The 19362-nt window shown below is 34.0% G+C and overlaps 1 protein-coding gene across 7 annotated transcripts in view; it reads left to right on the top strand.

Annotated features, from left to right (window-relative positions):
• Positions 1-19362, top strand: part of LOC119643534 (paired box protein Pax-6) — a 116697-nt gene that overhangs the window by 37698 nt on the left and 59637 nt on the right. For 6 of the 7 annotated variants that reach the window (XM_038042913.1, XM_038042910.1, XM_038042908.1 and 3 more), the window contains one exon: positions 14352-14964. In XM_038042913.1, coding sequence (XP_037898841.1) covers positions 14352-14964 — 613 coding nt within the window. The remainder of the gene's footprint in view (positions 1-14351; positions 14965-19362) is intronic. The other variant, XM_038042909.1, reaches the window with a different exon arrangement.

Raw genomic sequence — 19362 nt, 5'->3', positions numbered from 1 at the left:
GCATTTTGAAGTTACCTTTAAAATAGCAACAAATCATACAACAAAACGGTGCATATTTGACCCAAATCGGACAATCAGAAGTATGTTAAATAAAGTCCTGAAGTTCATATAAAAGTAATGGATTTCTTTTTCCCCAAACTTATATTATTAGAAGATTGAGTACTACGTATCGGCAGTCTTTCGTATGTTACGTTGTTGAAAGGGATGTATTCCGTTTGACTTGAAAATCTTAGATTACTGCTTGTTGCTTACTTGAACACGACCTTCCGCAATCATGTACATGAGGTAGGTATATAGCCATTTGTTAATTTTCTATCGTTTGAGTCCGACTTCCAATCCGGATTTGTGATTTCACAACTTTTGTGAAATTTTTTTCCAAAACTTTCATTAAACATTTCCATTTTTTTTGGATGTTGTCTCATACAACCGACAGAATGGCACATATCCAGTCTCCTACTCAACAGCATATACATGAGACTACCCAGTAATTCACGAGATTAACCACCTATTTTAGTATAATCTTCAAAATGTAACTCAAAACTTTTCTCCAGTCATCCATAACAAACTTATTAAATATTTGCTGAACCAAAGCTTTTTTGTGAATACACCATTTTCTAGATCGTGTTCAAATTTTGTGCCTATGCTATTCGTTATCTGATTCCTTTCTTCGTATCATAATTGTGTCAGCCACATATAGCAACAGATGTATTATAACATATATTTTTACACAATCTTGTGCAAAACTAATAGTCATGGCTTTAACATAAGTAGCTTTTGTAAATAGCCGCCTTCTAAGATATCTATTTTTCTATACCTTTGAAACGGTATGCAAAAATAAGTCTTGCTATCCACGTGATGAAAGAGTATTTCTTTGAAAATTCCTAGCGTTAACACAACACTTTTTTCTCTGATGGCAATCAGAGTCTTTCTTAATGACAAAAGGTCCCCTTAACTTAAAGAATATTGCTTCGTTTGGTTATGATACAACTTTCAAGACATAATTTTTAACAATTGACACGCAACTTTTATATTATTTTGTCTACGAACGTTTTTAATATTTATATATTTTCTTCTTAAATGTTCATTGGGTCAACAACAGGTGTTTTGCTGCATTGTACAGAACGCGTATGAACATCAACTTATTTGTTTAGACCTTAGTAGTTGCAGATTAGTTGTCGTATATTTTATTATATTTTTATGTTTCGTTGTTAAATTTCATTTAAGTCAACGTTTTGTTAATTTTTACGCGTTGAACGACGGCCCGTCACTTTTATCCTATTTATTCTGAGAAAGTAAAGTACAATGCCACCCATACATTGACTTGTAAACTAATGATGAGATCAACAATGCATTTTTAAAAGAGGTCTCGAATTTTCATTTGCTCTCTGTACTGTTGTATGGAACTAAATTTTCTCATGGAACAACACATGCTTTAACACCGTTTTAATAGTATTCGCGAGAATTGGACTTTTGTTATCTGCAATGAAATTGTGACAAACTCTGTATAAAGGATGGATTCGTAAGATGGCGAACAAGCAATACCCGCATAGCAATTTTAACTTGAGGCAAATAATAGGATTTCAATTCTTAAGTCGATTTTGCGTACTTCTCTTTAGTAGATATTCCAAGGATATAGTAAAAAACTCGAAAAAAGAGAATTGAAAACAACATTTTTAGAGCTATGCTGCACATCGTGCGTGAAAAACGGGTTTAAAGTTCGGAATCTGTTATGGAGACATATTTCTTATTTTAATAAAGTTTTTGTTAATTTTCATCGATAGTTTGCATTCCTAGAACTATAAGAATGATATTTCTTGTTTAAATATTCTGCTTCACGTTCTTTTTTCGAAAATTTTATGAATGTGAATATTTTTTATACTTTATAAGTTGCAAAATGACAGAGAAAATGGCAAGAAAACTTATGATTCCCAAACTGCACTAAGGTAATTTTTTTAAATTTTTTAATTTTTTTTAATGTTTTCGATAATAGGCTAATGCAGCCCTTTCCCCTTCAAAAAACTAAATATTTCTTCAAGCTCACTTTCTCTCATTTATCAAAATATTAGGGGCCTAAATTTAAAAATTCGTTCTATCTTCCTAAATTCAGTGAGCACGGAGTTTTCCTGTTTGGTCTTCAGTGAAACTTGGTTAAAGCCGGAACTTTTCCATAATTCGTTTCAAGTTTTTAGAAACGATCGATTGTATCGCAATGGTGGTGGTGTTTTAATTGCCATTTCTTCGGCAGTCCCCTCCTATTCGTTTGAATTTCCAACTACTCTCGACGTTGGATTTATCACCATTCGAGTGAAATTTTCTAAGAAACACTTATATGTGACTTGCTCTTATATTCCCCCAAATTCGGATATTCCCATATATAAGAAACAGGCAGCACTCATTTGCGAAGTGGCCAAGCAATCTAAGCCTACTTATACAGTCATTGTGTTGGGTGACTTCAATTTGCCTCAAGTTACTTGGTGTTACAGCGATAGTTCTGGCTGTTTGATTAATAGCTCAACATCTGGTATAGCTGTTGTGTTCTTTAATGAATTATTTGATCATAATTTAGTTCAATACAATGTTACCCTTAATTACAATGGTAGATTGCTTGATCTTTGCTTTGCCAATTGTCCTGACCTTTGCGTTAATCGTTGGTTTCCGTTTAGTTTACCCGAGGATCCATATCATCCAATATTGGGTGTTTTCTTTCATTACAAGCATGTTGGCTCGTTGAGCTTCTATAACGTTCCAAATTCAAATTTTTCATATAAATTTTATGATTTCCGTAAAATCAATGTTTCCATGCTAAAATCACATCTGTCTCATATTGTGCTTGATTTCTTAGTGGGAAGTATTGATAGGCTTACTGTCGTCGTTCTACAATATATTAAATCAAGCTATTTCTGCATCCGTTCCGATCAAGCAATTTCGTCCTCGAAGCAGGTGACGCCCATGGTTTAATAAGACAACTAAATATTACAAGAATAGAAAAAACAAGCTTTCCAAAAAATTTTCGAGAACTGAAAATTTTAATTCCCTCAACCGCCAATACTATTGCAGATACCTTCAGTTTGTTAAATCCTGCTTGTTTGCTAATCCTAAATACTTTTTTAAGTTCATTAATATCAAAAGAAAAATCTCCATAAATCTCTCGCATGTGTCTTTTAATGATTCCGAGTCGTCGAATGATTTTCAAACCTCAAATCTCTTTGCGGAAACCTTCCGACTGAACTTTTCACTTGCCAATTTTGATTTATCATTAAACTATCCATATCCGATTTCTAATTTGATTTCAATTCCTAACTTTGTTATATCTTAAAACGACGTTTTTGAAGGATTGAGCTCTCTCAACTATAATTGTTCGCTTGGACCTGAGGGGATCGCCTCATGTGTACTTATATCTTGTGCTGGCGAGCTATGTGGTGTTATCTCAAAGTTTTTATCAAGTCCTTGAATTTAGGTGTATTCCCTTTGTGTTGGAAGACTTGTTCCTTATTCCTATTTACAAAAATGGTAGTAGGCAACTTGTAGAGAACTACGGAGGCATTGCCAAGTTGAGTGTCTTGCCTAAACTGTTCGAGAGAATTGTGGCTCAGTATATAGCCTTTTCCATGAAATCGTATATTTCTCCTCTCCAAAATGGTTTTCGAAAGGGAAGATCTATGGTTACTAATTTGTTAGAGTTTACTTGTCATATTTTCAAGGCTTTTTATAGGGGCTCTCTTACTGATGTAATATATACTGAGTTTAACAAAGCGTTTGATTTGGTTAACCATAATTTACTTATCTTTAAGCTTTAAGCCTCTGGCTTACCTTTCTTCTTAGTCGAATGGTTAAGCTCTTATCTGCATGGTAGATCATTCATGGTTTTGTTTAACCTCATTACCTCGGCTGAATTCCCCGTGATGTCTGGCGTACCTCAAGGTAACCACTTAGAACCCATTTTATTTAATTTATACATCAATGATTTGTCCTCCACGATTAAATTCAGCGAGATCTTAATGTATGCTAATGATGTGAAACTGTTTTCTTCCTTTTTCGTAGAATCGCAATCACATAATCTTCAAAGTGATTTGAATAATTTGGTTGCATGGTGTTCTTTCAATCTTCTGAAACTAAATCTAAATAAATGTAAGAAGCTTTCGTTCTCAAGAAGGAAATCGTTCAGTACTCAATATATCATTGATTCACACAAGTTGGAAGACATCGATTCGTTCACAGATTTAGGCGTTCTATTTTATTATAGGTTACGTTTCAATTTGCATATTGAGCTCTCGTAAAGCAAAGTTAGGTCCGCGCTTGGTTTTATAAAGATGTGGTCCAAAGAGCTTGATGATCCTTATATTACGAAAAGGCTTTACATGTGTTTGGTTAGACCTATACTTGAGAACGAAATATTTAATATAGTAATATCGTTGCAACCAATTAATAAACATCACCATAGTAAAAAATAAAAACTTCGCAAAAGAACTGCATTATTCAGGTTTATTTCAAATTTTGTCTCTTTTTCTTTACTACAAGAGTAGGAAAACCAAACTTTTTAAAACATACGTGAAAAGTACGACTATTTTATCTAATCTAGATTTCATTACATAAACCACTAAACTCATCGCAAATAGCTTCAAACTCACTTCTTATTTATCCTAAATACTTTTATAAACTTCTTCACTCCAAAAGAAGGCTCTGCACATATCCTACCTTCATCTATTTCAGTGCCTCCTCTGGCGATATTGAAACTTGGAAATAATTACTCTTACCAAATCATGAAGTCCATTTTGATTTCTTATTTGGGCATTTCTGAAATTGACGTATTACAAGGTTTAAGGTAATGAAAATACTGTATATAATGATGGTTTGATAAGCTGTTTGTATTTAATATATCGTTTGAAATTTGCTTCAATGAATTATTTTTTAAGGTTTAGTATCGAGTCTTCTTTTCGTCTATTTCTGCAAGGCTTGCTTAAAGGGAGGCCAACCGTTGCGAACCTTTTAGAGTTTACCTTCCGCGCAAATTTCGTATACACACATTGTTGCAAAGCGTGTGACCTGATTAGCCATAGAATATTGATCTTTAAAGTTCAAGCCACTGGTATTTGTCCTTCCACTACTTCTGATGTATTCCCCATGACATCAGCTGCTACACAAGTTAGCCAATTAGGACTGTTTCTGTATATCCTGCACATCATTGGTTTTCGTTCGGTCGTCAAGATCTTTATGTACGCTGAGGATATTGAACCGTTTGTCCTGTTACTTTGGAATCGCACAATTACCTCCTTTAATGTGACTGAGGTAGTTTGGTGATAGCGTACTAAATGAAAAAAATATATATGAATTTTTACACTAAATCGATTACCACGAAAATTAGAAGATATAGATTCGTTCACCGACTTGGAAGTTTTATTCTACCGAAAACTGGGTATTGAGCTTCCCATAAACAAAGTTGGGTGGGCGCTAGGTTTTATTAAGTAGTGTTATACATGAGCGTGATAAGACCAGGACTTGAATGTTTGTTCTCTTCTCTTGTTCACCTGTTTGATCTCTTCCCTGCAGACGTTGTGTAGATTTAATGTCTAAATAAATAGCTGGAGAAATATTACAATCTACAAAGTATGCTATAAATAATTTCAGAGATGTAAGCACACTCGCATTATCCCCAAAAGCTCCCATATGCGTACATCCAGTATACATAAGACGCTTAATTAACTATATAAAACTTAAATAAATAAATAAATAAAGACGTTTCATCTTTTTGGTATGCATTAAGAGAGATTAAAAGTTTTCAGAAAAAGCGGAAAGTAGCATACGAAATTTATTGCTTTAAAAATAAAATAAAGTATACATACAATATCTTTGCGTCAATCTTAGCGTAAAAGAACAAATTTCGTCTAATTTTTCCCTCTTACACGCGTTTAAAAGCAAGTTAAATCGGCATGTGAGTATTTTCGCAATTCGTCAAAACTTGAACATTTTTTCTTCTTCGTCAAATTATATGCTTTAAATTTCAAAATAGTTGGAGTTAGAGTAATAAGTTTTGCTTTTTATAAAATTCCTTTATGAAGTTCGAGAATCGACAATCAATAACAAACTAGGAGTTAGAAGAACTTTTTTACTTGAAAAGTTTTCTCCAATTACTTCAAAAGTCTGTATTTAAAAAATATTTTCCTTTTCTAAAGTCTTGGAGGGTACACTTTAGTATCTTTCACTTGACAATGTCTAACTTTTTTAACATACTGTTATAAATGTCCGCTTTTCTATTATAAGGTTCGTACCACTAGATCCTGGATATTTTGTTCAAGAGAAGTCCACTTCAGAGTTCTTTTATTTACAATTATATTCCTTAAAATGTAGGATTATTCACAATTTATTTTTGGCAATACTTTCGACTGCTCAATTCGAAATTCTTTCTCTACTAACTCTCCTTTCCACAAATATTCTACTTATATACATTTTTATCATCATATTACTCGTACCTGATTTTATAGCTTCGCTTTCAATTCGTTAACCCGCTTTTCTGGTACTCGTTTTCCTCGGCCGGCAGCTGCATGACGTGCTGCGAATGTGCATTTAGTTTTTCCCTCTTTAGGTATTTTATTACTTAGCTGGACTGAACAGGATTTGGGATTTCCCTAACAATACTAAAAGAAGATATAGTTTATATGTCTTTAAAAGTATTGTCAAGCGATAAAAAGTTTGTGTTGCTTCGCGGCGACCATTATTTTTTTTTATTTTTTGTTATGTTGCAATAAATACAATAAAAAATATGCAGTTTTCTGTTTGATTAATCTGGCAAGCGTGTATGCCGTAAGTTTGAATTTGGGGAAAGTTTAATGATCCTGGAATAGCAAACAATAGTAAAAATTAATAACCAATTTATTATAGTAAAAAGACTTGTTTAGAATGCATGTCAAAACTTTAAAATCGTTTTCTCGAAGCATGACTTTGCGAAACAGCTTGGGGAATAACTTCAACAATTAGCGCTCATTTGACTTCTTTAGGAAAATATTTTGAGAATAACAGTGAACTACGTGCCGAATTTTTGATAAGTTAATTTTAACATCGCCTATTAACAAACGATTGCTTTTTTCGATTGAAGATTGAATGTTTTCGTTCAATCATTTGCTAATCACACGAAAGCAAATATTTTTCCATTCTATAATTATAGACATATAAGTCAAATGATATTTTTTAGATTCAAACTTGCGTTAGTTACTCTGCGTCTCGTAAATCCCTGAAATTAAAAGTGTCTTGCAAGAATGTTTTTCGCGTTACCACTTTATAATAACATATATTTCAAAATTAATTTTTTGAATTTCTTCAATTTATGCTAAATGTTGTTTTCGAATATTATTACCCTATTACCTTTTCATCCATCCGCTTGAGTGGGCAAAGGTGAGGAATCTCAACTAGCGATTCAATGGTCGTGGGTTCGAATCTCAAGTGCGTTCGAGTTTTTAATAAAAGCCGATAGCATTAGATGATAGCGCTTTTAAGAGTTTAGTCTTATAATTTATTTTTCTGGCGAAATTAATAATAATGATAATGATCATAATAATAATAGCTTTTTTCTTCCATCCGAAAAAAATTACTAACTTGCCTATAATGCTTTTGGACCAAAGCGCGTATCTTATCTAAAATAATCTTTTCGAGCAAAATCTTTCGACTCAATAGCCGGCAGAGAGTAAAATACGTTAAGGAACTAAGAGCTCATAATCTGATATAAAAAAAAAAAGTCAGAAAATTATATTCGGGTATGTCCGACCGAATCTTGTTTGCAACATGCTCCGGCTATATTAATGAAAGCTGTTCTCCATGCGTAGGCAGTTTCTCGAAAAGAAACTTCAGAACTTCCTGTCTTAGTGGATAACAGAGGATAAGTTTTTTAGTAATTACTCTTTTAATCAAAAAGTATTTCTTTTGCCTAATAGATAACACCCAATTGCTTCGATATAACTAACTGTAATATAATAACCATCGTAATTACCAATTTGCTCATATATTGTAAAACACTGATTCTTTTTCAAAACTTGAAGATTTAAGTAAAGAGCAGCTGAACATGATAAATACTCTTATCAATATGATAAAGCTCTTAGCCTCTAAATTCTAAAAGAGCCATTGTATGGAACGTCAATGGGTTTTCCAATCACATCCAGTGAGCAGAAATTTACCATCGTCAAAAATCTACTTTCTTCTTATATCGGAGAGTCATTGCGTGAATCGTTCTCATTGTAAAACCATCTTGATAACAGAGCTCTTGCTGGCTCCCCGAGTCTAGTGAAGCCTTCTGTCGGATGCAAATCTTCGAATACATTCATTAAATCATTGTAACGAGCTTCTGTCAATGAAGTGTATTGCGACGCTTTGGGAAGGTCAAGTTGCACAGTTTAGCTATTTTCGTGGTTTTCACTAGAATGTAATGATTTTATTGGTTTTTTCAAGCAACTGGGTGCAAAAGTTATTGTTGAAGATGATTTTAATAATTTTTAAGCCAAACATCAATGGTGGAAAATCATACTAATAAGCCCGAAAACGAGGCTATAAACATTCAATTCAGCATCAATAACAACTATTCCGTTTTGTCCACTGGGAAATCCACATATTGGCCATCTGATTCGAGGAAAACTCTGGGTTTATTACAATTCGCCTTTTACTCTAATTTTCCTGCTAATTTACTTCATACTTAATAATGATAACTAAAGGTGTGACCATTCTGCAATAATAATCGACAGCAACACGTCTCCTTACAACTTATCAGTTAAATACAATACTATCAGTCGTAAAATTCATGATTTAGAGCGTGGATCGATAAGAATTTATACTTTCATCTGAATTTAGGAACTCCGTCACCATTCACCAAACGGGTTTTGTATTTGCTCCTAAAAATTTTTTGATGGTCCTAGATATTGTAACAACTACGTTAGACTTAATGTAGGGCAAATGGTCAGAAACAAGAGAACATTAAGCAGACAATCGTAGAGCAGAAAAGAGGAGTACAAAGAAAGCTGCGAAGAATGAGCGTTTACGGCTAAATGAGATAAGAAACCAACAAATTAACGTCGACTCAAGGGGGGCTAGCTGCCAAATATTTTAAACAACTGAAGGCTTGTAAATTGGTGCAGATATATTATCCCGAAAGCCAAAAACTTTGCTTATTGTCTAAAAGATACTTTTCAACCTAATAAACTTTCTATGGCATCAAACACAGTAGAAATATTGAAATTTCTAGATGTCTCATGGAACATATCGATTGTTCAAATGAAGTAGGAAGTTAGTAAACTAAACGTTAAAAAATCTGGTTATGACTGGATAAATGCAAAAGCCCATAAATTTTTACGACCTAAGTATCTTACTTTCTTAACATTAATTTTTAAGAGACATTTCTATGATAAATAAGAATACTAGCCTTTCGTTATTTTTGATTGACAATAATCTCCCTGTCAACAACTGCATAAAATATCATGGCTTCCATATTGACCAAAAATTAAGTTGTTAAAATAATAAAAAAGCTAAAGACCATCAATTTGATATAAAAACCAGAAAAAATCTTTCTAACTAATTCATCCGGAATCTCAACTTAATCATAAAATAATATGTATTCTATGCAAGGGAATTCTACAATTCAGGTGAAACTATGGCATAAGATTGTGGAGAACAGCTAGTAGCTTAAATATTTCAGTGCTCTTAAAGCATCTTCGTATTAATGTTAATTTGTTCACAACAACATTCGTGACGGTCGGCATTTTCCATTTGTTAAAAATCAAATTCAATGCATACCTTTAAAATATTCTTTTCATAGGATGAATAAGATATAACATACCAGATCTGCCATTTAGAAAATTTTATTTTGTTCGCGAAATTATTATAATGATTTGTTAACTTTATAGGGAGTTTCATTTGTGTAGCCATCACATCTGTATTGTTATGTTGGGCCCATTGGGGGAAAATTATCTCTGTTATTTCCGTCATTTTGAGATAACTTTACTTATTATATTTTTAAATAGATTGCAAATCAAATATGTAATGAAAACAAAAATAGTAGAAATATTTTCTTCCTCTAATTCACTTTCATCATAAGATTACTTTGGTAAGTGTTCTGGATGTGCTGAAATATCAATAGTGGGTACGCTTTTAATCCTTAATGTAACTTCTCCAGTTAGACCAGATTGCGGAGTTTTAAAATGTCAGCCTTTTTTCTATTTCTAAGCAGTTTTCAGCTCAACAGTTTTTCTCGTTTTTCGACCTCTTTCCAGTAAGATTTGCTTTTTTTAAACAGATGTGTGATCCAATCTGTAAAATAATGTTCTAGAGAAGTATTTTTGCTAATTTAAGGAACTTTACTCTAATCCATGATACTTTTCCGCCACAGTCATTTCGGGTAGTATTGGATGGTGTTTCCTATAAGTTATGGAAATCAGTATACTAAGAAACAGTATAATAAGAAATACCTTATATTCATCTTTGCTTTTGTCTTCTTTCCCAGCGGATCTAGCAGCTTACAAAGTCGTATGCACTCAGCCATTATAAACAAATTTTGATTTTTCTCTGCCAAGTCGATCGCAGAATTCATAGAAACACATTCCATACGGCTGCATCTTGACTTTAAAAATTCGACTCTGTTCATAGAGCTTTTGCAAAGCGTACATCAAAATGGCTATCACTGTTACAGATAAGTGAAACATTTATCACAGTTGCAGTCCTGTTTATGTACTAAATGTTTTGAATATACTGCTTAAAGCTCTGTTTTATTTGTAATATTACCTTGATCGTACTTTGCTAATGCTGCAGACTGACTTTTGGTTTACGAAACGATTAGCTGTATATTCACTTCTATACATTCTTTCAATGACAAGTCCAGCAACTTTTCTTGCAGAAATCATTACCACAAAGATTGTATATTTTTCAGATAAACTCTTCGAGAAGTTGCGAACATGGTGAGATTCTTTAATTGTTAAGCTTGCGATATGTGTTTTTATCAGATCAATTTTTGACTTACTTGTTTTGTTAGCTGGCGCCTTAAGCTTCTTTTATCTTGGACAGTAAATGAGGGTTTTTTGCTGCCGACATTATCGGAAAGCTGCAGGTTATGAACAGAGATATAATGCAGATATAAGCAGAGACTTAAATCGCCTAATGGACATGATAGATAAGCCTTTCTTTCAGTAGATTGGTGAAGTATATAGTGTCAGAGACAACTAAATATAAAGGTGTTCCAAAATTTTTCTCAAAATTGAGTCTAGAAGGATCTCAGATGCTCTTTGTCTATCTGGTATTATTAACAGTAGCAATGTTGTTAATTAGCAGTCATTTGTATGCTTACTCTCTCTTTCTCACTGTTTGTATGGGCACAGATTCAGTCAACAGTTTCTTGATATGAAGAAGAATAATTCTGTGGTTTTAAGTGAATATGCCCAAAAACATTACATAGGACATTTCGTTAGTAACATTTGCGGAGCAAAATTATTAAATATTAGGCAAAATTGTTAAGTACTAGGCATTCGATGTAAACAAACGATATTAGAGGTCGTAAGAGAGAGAGAGTAAAATACTGAAATAAGAACATTTACTGAAATTCGTTCGATAAGTATCTGTAGGACTACGCACAATGAATAATTGTGTGCGGTTGTAAGCGTATTCAATAGGCCCGTGCCTGAGTGTATTAGCAATGTGATAAAAACACTCGTTTGCAGTTGTGCTGCGTTTGTTTAAGCAGTCTTTTGCTTTAGTTTGGGAAAATTACTATTATTTTTCTATATATCTATCTATTTATTGCCAAAAAATTGTTATTATAATTATCCTCTCTAATTTCTACCGAGCATATATTTTCTTTATCTGCATATAATTTACTTATTATATATCTATCTATCAATTTTGTTTGCTTATATATATATATATTTGACATATTTTATCCAATCTTTTGTATCACACGTGAGTTCTACAAGTTATATTATATTATATATTAAAGTTATATTATAATGTTTACATATTGCGGAATTCAACAAGTAGGTAAATTAATAAAATATTAAAAACTGATCTTTAACTCTAGTTTATTCAATTTGAACTGTTTCCTATTTTTTCAAGTAGTATACCCTAAATCGACAGGCCAAGCATTTAAAATTTTTGTACAATAAGACTCTTAATGTAAAGTCCAGTAAGTACCGTCTGTGGTCGCTGCAATTATCGTCCGTGGTCAACCAAACGTTCGTTTTTTTCGTAGTCTTATGAAAATTCATGTTCTCAATGCCTAATTTTTGTTTAATTCCATAATATTATGTGGCAGGCATTTCATGTTGGTACCCGTATATTTTACAAATTTCGTTGTTGGGTTTTTGTGAACATTTGCGTTTCTCCACTACAAGTTTTGCGTTATGTGAAAGGATCGGGCAACCTTTTTTCATAGCTTTTGTTCTTTAAGATATCTGCATATACAGCAATCCTCAAAAACACCTCTGTATCTGTTCTTCAACTTGCTTCCTTATGGACATTTTGGATTCTGCTTCGTTATTACGATCAGTATTGAAGTTGTTTTCTTCTATGTAAGTATCGTCACCGGCTTAGTTGATTACCTGCTTCCAGCGGGTATAATTCCATAAGCCCTTCTTCATTCCTCACTGGCAGACTCTATGTTATTTTTACTCGCCAACTTGTAGTCCAGTTTAAAAACATGTAATTGTTCTCCTTACTGCTCAAACTTTCGTTGTCAAACTGTGCACGAAAAATCTTCATAGACAATAATCTTTGGACGAGACACTCTGTTTCCGAAAAAATATTACAAGCTATCCTGGTTTAACGCTCCGGCCCTCTTTGTATAGACTAAATATATTCTCTACAAAATTTGTCATCGATGTTATTGTTTTTGCAAAACGTTCAAACGATTCCATTCCGCTTTTATCACTAACAATAAGGCTTTTCAAACATTTCTGTGATTCTAACAGTTTTGATATTTTTTCAACTACCTGGAAACTCTGAGCAACTTTGTTGTTAAAAAGGTTATTCACCTTTAGGAGAAATTTTTTGACAACATTTTTGAAATATACCGGTATGAATAATAAACGCACTTACCAAAATATTGTGAAAATAAACATAAATTAAGTATTGGGAAATTAAGTTTTGATAAGATTATGGAGAAAACAAAAAATTGGTCCACCACGGACGATGACTGCAGCGAAAGTAATCACCACTTGCTGGACTACACATAACTACACATACTACTGTATAACAATTTGAGATTCTTGGCCCGACAACATAATAGGTTAGGGAATATTAATTGAAAAAATAAGAAACAGTTCAATTTGCGCTAGCTAGGATTAACGACTAATTTTTGATATACTATGCATTTAATTATTTAATTGAGGAATATAAATAATATAATAATTATATAATATTAATATATAATATAATAATTAATAATTATATAAAATTAATATATTTAGATAATTAATAATAATAATTACATAACATATTTAGATAATTAATAGTAACAATTAGATAATAGAATAATATAATATATAATAATTAGAGAATATAATAATTATATAATATATGTAAAATAACTCATTCAGAAAATTCTTACCAAAAAATTATATTTGCTACATACATAAATGATGCTTGACGTTAGAGCATATTCACTTAAAAAAACAGAATTACATATTTTTCTGCTTTCGAAACTTTCGAGAGTATATGACGTCATATCAGAAACTGTTGACTGTTTCTGTGTCCAAGAGTAAGCTTACAAATGGCTGCTAATTAACAGCCTTACTATTGTTATTGATAACACAAAAACAAAAATTGCTTGAGATTACCCTTCGCTAAGTTTTGGAGAAAGTTTTAGAACATGTATACCATAACAGTTGTCTTTGATAGTACTTAGTAATGTACACTCATGTTTGTTTTAAAGTGTACTAAATGAGTTTTTCCTGTCAGCTGATGACATACTTTCCATGATCATCAAATTCGGAATTCGCTTGTTACTTACAAACTCCAAACCTCTTTCGATAAAAATTTCCATGTATATTCTATGAAAAATGAGCTACATCTTTTCTGTTTAATCTTCGCACTAACTACTGAAACAAAGTAACTTTCAAAAGTAAATACGTCAAGGTGTAAATTATTGATCGCCGTGATTTTAAGTAGATTCTGACCCATCCATTCTTACGCATAAGTTTTAAAGATTTTCTTAAGAGATATGCATGTGTACTACTGTAGAGGACTTTGAACACATTATTTTTAAGCTTATGAAGAAATTATACGAATGCAACTAAGAAGACCGCGGTCAATTGTACCATTTAAGAACTTTCGCTCGATATTTAAAAATAATAAATATAATTAATTATTGACTAATCAATGCGATCGTTGTGTAGGTTTCATCGATAAACCGTGTGTTACGTAATTTGGCAGCACAAAAAGAACAGCAACAACAGCACACCACCCCGAACAGAACATCATCGACCAACGGCAATGTTGGAGGCAGTAACAGTGGTGCTGCTGCTGAACATTTAATGCAAACGTCAACCGCGCCTGGCGATAGTATGTCTAGTGATCATGTTAGCATAGAAATAGTTGCACCTACTACTTTATCTTTAGATTTGAATAGTAACTCCGGCACAGTCACTTCCGATGCTCCAATTTATAACAAGCTTCGACTTTTAAACGACCATAGCGTTCACCACAGCCATCACCAACTGCAAAGTCATCAAAATCATTTAACAGCTTCCACTACGGCACATCGCCAGATTTGGCCACCCCGCCACTATTCATCCTCATCTTGGTATACGACAACTTTAAATGGCGGTGTGACTAGCGCTACGGCCAGCGCCGGAATACCTAATACTGGTTCTTCTACAACCATGGCCTCGGACTTTAGCGTACAGACTCTTCACAGCCAACAACACTCGCTCAGTCCTACCTTAATGCCAACCCATACTAACAACAATTGTTCAATCAACAATGCAGAAGACATTTCGCTCAAGAAAGGTAAGCTTACTTGCCAGTTAATTAATACAATGACTTATATTAGGGTTTAGAACATTCTCAACCCTTACATGTGGAATTCAACAGTAAGTACGTGTTCATACATTTAGTTTTCTCCATTACTTGCTTAAATTGTTAGATTCCCATAGCAAGTAGACAACAGGCGGGACGCGCAGATCGGCACACCCAAAATTCAGAAATTTTACGCTAACACTATGACGCCGAAAATATCATTATGTATCCCACAAAACCGTGGTTACTTCATTGATCTCATCACAATATAGAAGCCATTGTGACTACAAGGCGAGACTGCCACCAGATACTTATTTTTGTGATAATTGCATGTTAAAATTTTTCATAGTTTTTTCACTTGACAATGCAAATTTTTTATGAAAATTCAAAAATAACACTACTGGAATTTAACATAATAGTTTTTAACAGCAGACAGGCCGTCTAGCCTGCGATAGGAAACCTTGTTTATGGTTCATTACAGTCATTGAAGAATTAACCGACTGTTGGAGTTCTCTTGGCGTCCTGCTGGGCTTTTGTTAGGTAGTTGTAAATGGAAATAGATAACAGTTAAAGTCTTCTACAGTTGCTATTACTTTTAGTAGGCTATCGATGGCCGAATATGTTTCTAGTTTAGATCTAGAGGACGCTTTTCGGCGTCTGCGATGTACTGTAAACCGATGTTTAAAAGTGATAGGGTAATAGATCATTATTATTATTATTATTAAAAATTTAGCCAGAGAATAAATTCCACGACTAAAAAGCCTTAAAGCACTAGCATCTAAGGCATTCAGCTTTTTTAAAATTCTACCGCACTTGAGATTTGAACCCGCGACCATTGAATTGGTAGTCGCGATTCTTACCTACTCGGCCACTCAGAAGAATTTGGTAAAAGTTCGGTTTAGAAAATCTTCAACGGAATTTGAGGATCTGTCATGCCAAATATATTCGTCAACGCAATAGACGATTCGTAGTGCTAATCGGCCTCCGTTACATAAATCCTCAAAGCTTATTGCGAAAGAGAATTATTATTATTAATTGTGTGGGCAATCCTAAAACATCTACTGTGCGCGCTCGTGCCCATAGCCCTCCAGTTTTAGGATTCTTATGAATCTCGCCCGATTTTTTGCTTCGGACCACCATACAGTATCCGGTAACCCTAGATGTTCAGGTGCTTAAGGCCTTCACGGCCGCTTGACTATGGGAGTGAACCCAGATAAGCTCTCTCCTGCATTGCCTTCTTAAACGTACGGAAGCACATACGAAAGTTTCGAAGAGCTCTGCTTGGTATATGGACGGAGCAAGGCTTTTTAAAAATTCGGCCCGTATACCCCAGCACCATTTTTGACGTTTTCCAGGTTGAACCCCTCGGCATTCCATTTCTTTGCTTTAATTCGAAGTTTAAAAACTTGCTCGTCCCAACCTGTTCTCATCAGCATGGTCGATCTGAACCAATGCGAAAGTATTACGTTTGCGACATCCTTTCGAGGCATCCTGGGAGTAGACGAATGATATAATATATAACCTAGTCAACTCTGACCCTTCCTTGCAGGAGAGAGCAGTACTGGCTGACTAGTCCACAGTTTCAGGTGCTGGGCGTTTTGGCGGACTACCGGTGACTGAAGAATCCTCCATCTATTCTGCTTGCCGTCGGTAAACAGCTTTACCGTTTAAGAGGGTACATGAGTCGCTTTTACGCGCCTTTGTTGCTCGTCGAAGCTCATACCACCTTCAGTCATGAAGGCTAGGGCAGATGACTTACTTACCCCTTTTTTCTGTGGCGGCCTCTATGCTTTCTTCTACTGGTCGTGCGGGAGTTCCTACAGAAGACCCCCGGGAGTGACTTTAAGTTCTTCCTATGTTCCCTGATGTTCTCCCCCCAGTCTTCCTCGTCAGTGGATATGTTGTCTGTACCTGAGCTGTCCTCAGATATGAGAACATCATTAATTTCCTCTGCGAATTGGAATAGTGCGTCTCCTTAAGGGTTTAGTTTTGTTGACTTTTTTGTTGCTTCTTTCCCCATAAGTAGATTTGAAGGATAATGGAAAGCAGTCAATCGAGATAGAATTCTTGTAATGGGCGATTTGGTTTCCGGAGAGGTCGTTAGGTATCTGGGGTATATTGTTCGAGGATATGTTGACGTGGTGCCACTCGTCCGCTAAGCACGATGCGTGTAACCCTCGAGGTCACGTGTTTTATCGAGTGTGCCTCTATAAATCCGCCATGTCTATTAAAAGAAAAGTGACAGCTTGGGAAGGATGCAGCAAACGTAGTGCGCATGACTGTTTGGATGGACGCTATCCTCGTGCAAGCCGTAAGGCAAATATATTCGCCTTCATCCACCTTGTTTTATAACTAAATTCTGCCTGTCGTCCCGCCGTCAGCTCTTCACTTGAAGAGAAGCGTAAAGTGCCTTAGGCATCGCCACATCCTGAAAAACAAATAGGAATACCTGTGTTACCGTTTATACCGATTACATTTGGTTTTTTTTGCTGGAAAGAATGCAAAAGAAACGAGGAAGGGAAAAAACTGAGAGGTATAAAAATATTGAGCAACTGTTGACTTTTTTAATTTTAAAGGCGCTAAAATAAAGAAAAAGAAACTGAGTACTGAATTGGAAAGTAATTATAATGGCTGATCTTAAATAAACTATCAAGTTGTACACAACAATGCTCGCTTATTAAAATAATGTTTTGTTGATGCATTCTAAATAAAGTAGTGGCGAAACGTCTCAGTTGAGTCCGACCATTGAATTTTTTTTTTTTTTTTAGCCTATTTCTATGGTGTTTTAGTAGTGGGATAAGTTTGCTAAATTTTTGCAATATATGTAATGTCCGTCCATATTAACTTTATCAGCGTATTAACATACTATTAATGCTTTGTCCTCACACACCCATTTCTTCGTTAGTAATGAGCAATAGTAGCGAGCCTTTGTAATATATCCCCCCTATAGTGGCTAAACTTTAATTTTTGACATACCTTTACAACTATACAAATAAAATGAACATCTTGTAGCACCTTCCAAGAAAGCGCTTTTAGATCTGACGTTCTAGTAAATCAGATATGGTTATATAAAAACCAATTTTATATGTACTTTTCATACAGATCGAGAATACCTAGTAAAGGTGAAACCAAATGCGTCTACATCACATAATTATTTACTTATCCATTTTTCAATCCAACTACATAAATATGAGCTAAATTAGACTATTCTTAAAAAATAAGACAAGCGACAATAAGTGAACATTATAACACCACAAAGGTTAGCCAAAAATAAATATACTTATATCTATAAATGCATATTTCAATATAATGTACTTAAACAATACTTGAGCACCACCCTGGCTCTTTGCACCGGGTCTTCAGACTTCACTAAATCAACGCTTACTAGTAGTCATGTTGAACCCACTTTTATCGATTATTATCACCCACGTACGACATTGGCAATGAGTGAGCTTTTAGAAGGATTGATTTTATGCTTAGCATTAAATTAGATATATCAATTAAGTTGAGACCTTATTTAAATTCTTACTTAGAAAGCTGAGAGGGTGAATAATTCATAGTCGCTTCTATACATAAATTATATTATTATTATTAATTTAGCCAGAGAATAAATTCTGAGAACTAAAGTCTTAAAAGCACTAGCATCTAAGGTTTCGGCTTTATTAAAAATTCTACCGCACTTGAGATTTGAACCCACAACCATTGAGTTGCTAGTCAAGACTCTTGTCTACTCGGCCACTCAGGCCGATTACATAAATTATAAATTTAGTTTGAGATTATTAATATTTAGGCTCTGTGAGTACTGACCAGAAATACTGACAAATCAGAATGATTTTTAGGCAGATGCTGCGAACAAAATATCTCAACATTTCATGACACTTTAACCATTACCTTACTTTTGCTTTCCTAGGCTTTTATAACTTTAAAAGCTATGGAAAGAACTGAGTACCGCATGGTGATAAAGCGATGTTTTTTAGTGGGAAGGAACACCGCTCAAGCAAAAGAATACTTCATCGAAACGAGAAATGATTTGCGGATTGTACTACATTGTATGAAAATACCGAATTGGTGTATTGTTTAGTTTCAAAATTATTTGCAGGCGATAAACCAGTCCGTCCCGTCGGAGTTGTGCGGGTGTAGATTTCTACTTTGAATCAAATATCCGCGGTACAAAAAAGCTTGCATTATCTAACTTAAAACGAAAAAATTAACAAATCGTCCTACATAGTTATACTATGCTTAACGCACCTTAGTGTTTTTCTCCAAAAATCTCAACAAATAATTGCGATATTGAATTTATATTAGTTGATTTAAGGAACAATATATTAGTTTGGGGAAAAATAAATCCATTATTTTTATATGAACTTCAGGACTTTATTTAACATGCTT

Source organism: Glossina fuscipes, unplaced genomic scaffold, assembly GCF_014805625.2.
Source record: "Glossina fuscipes isolate IAEA_lab_2018 unplaced genomic scaffold, Yale_Gfus_2 61185, whole genome shotgun sequence".
Lineage (NCBI taxonomy): Eukaryota > Metazoa > Arthropoda > Insecta > Diptera > Glossinidae > Glossina > Glossina fuscipes.
The sequence above is the reverse complement of the archived record's forward strand: the minus strand, read 5'-3'. Positions and strand labels throughout refer to the sequence as shown.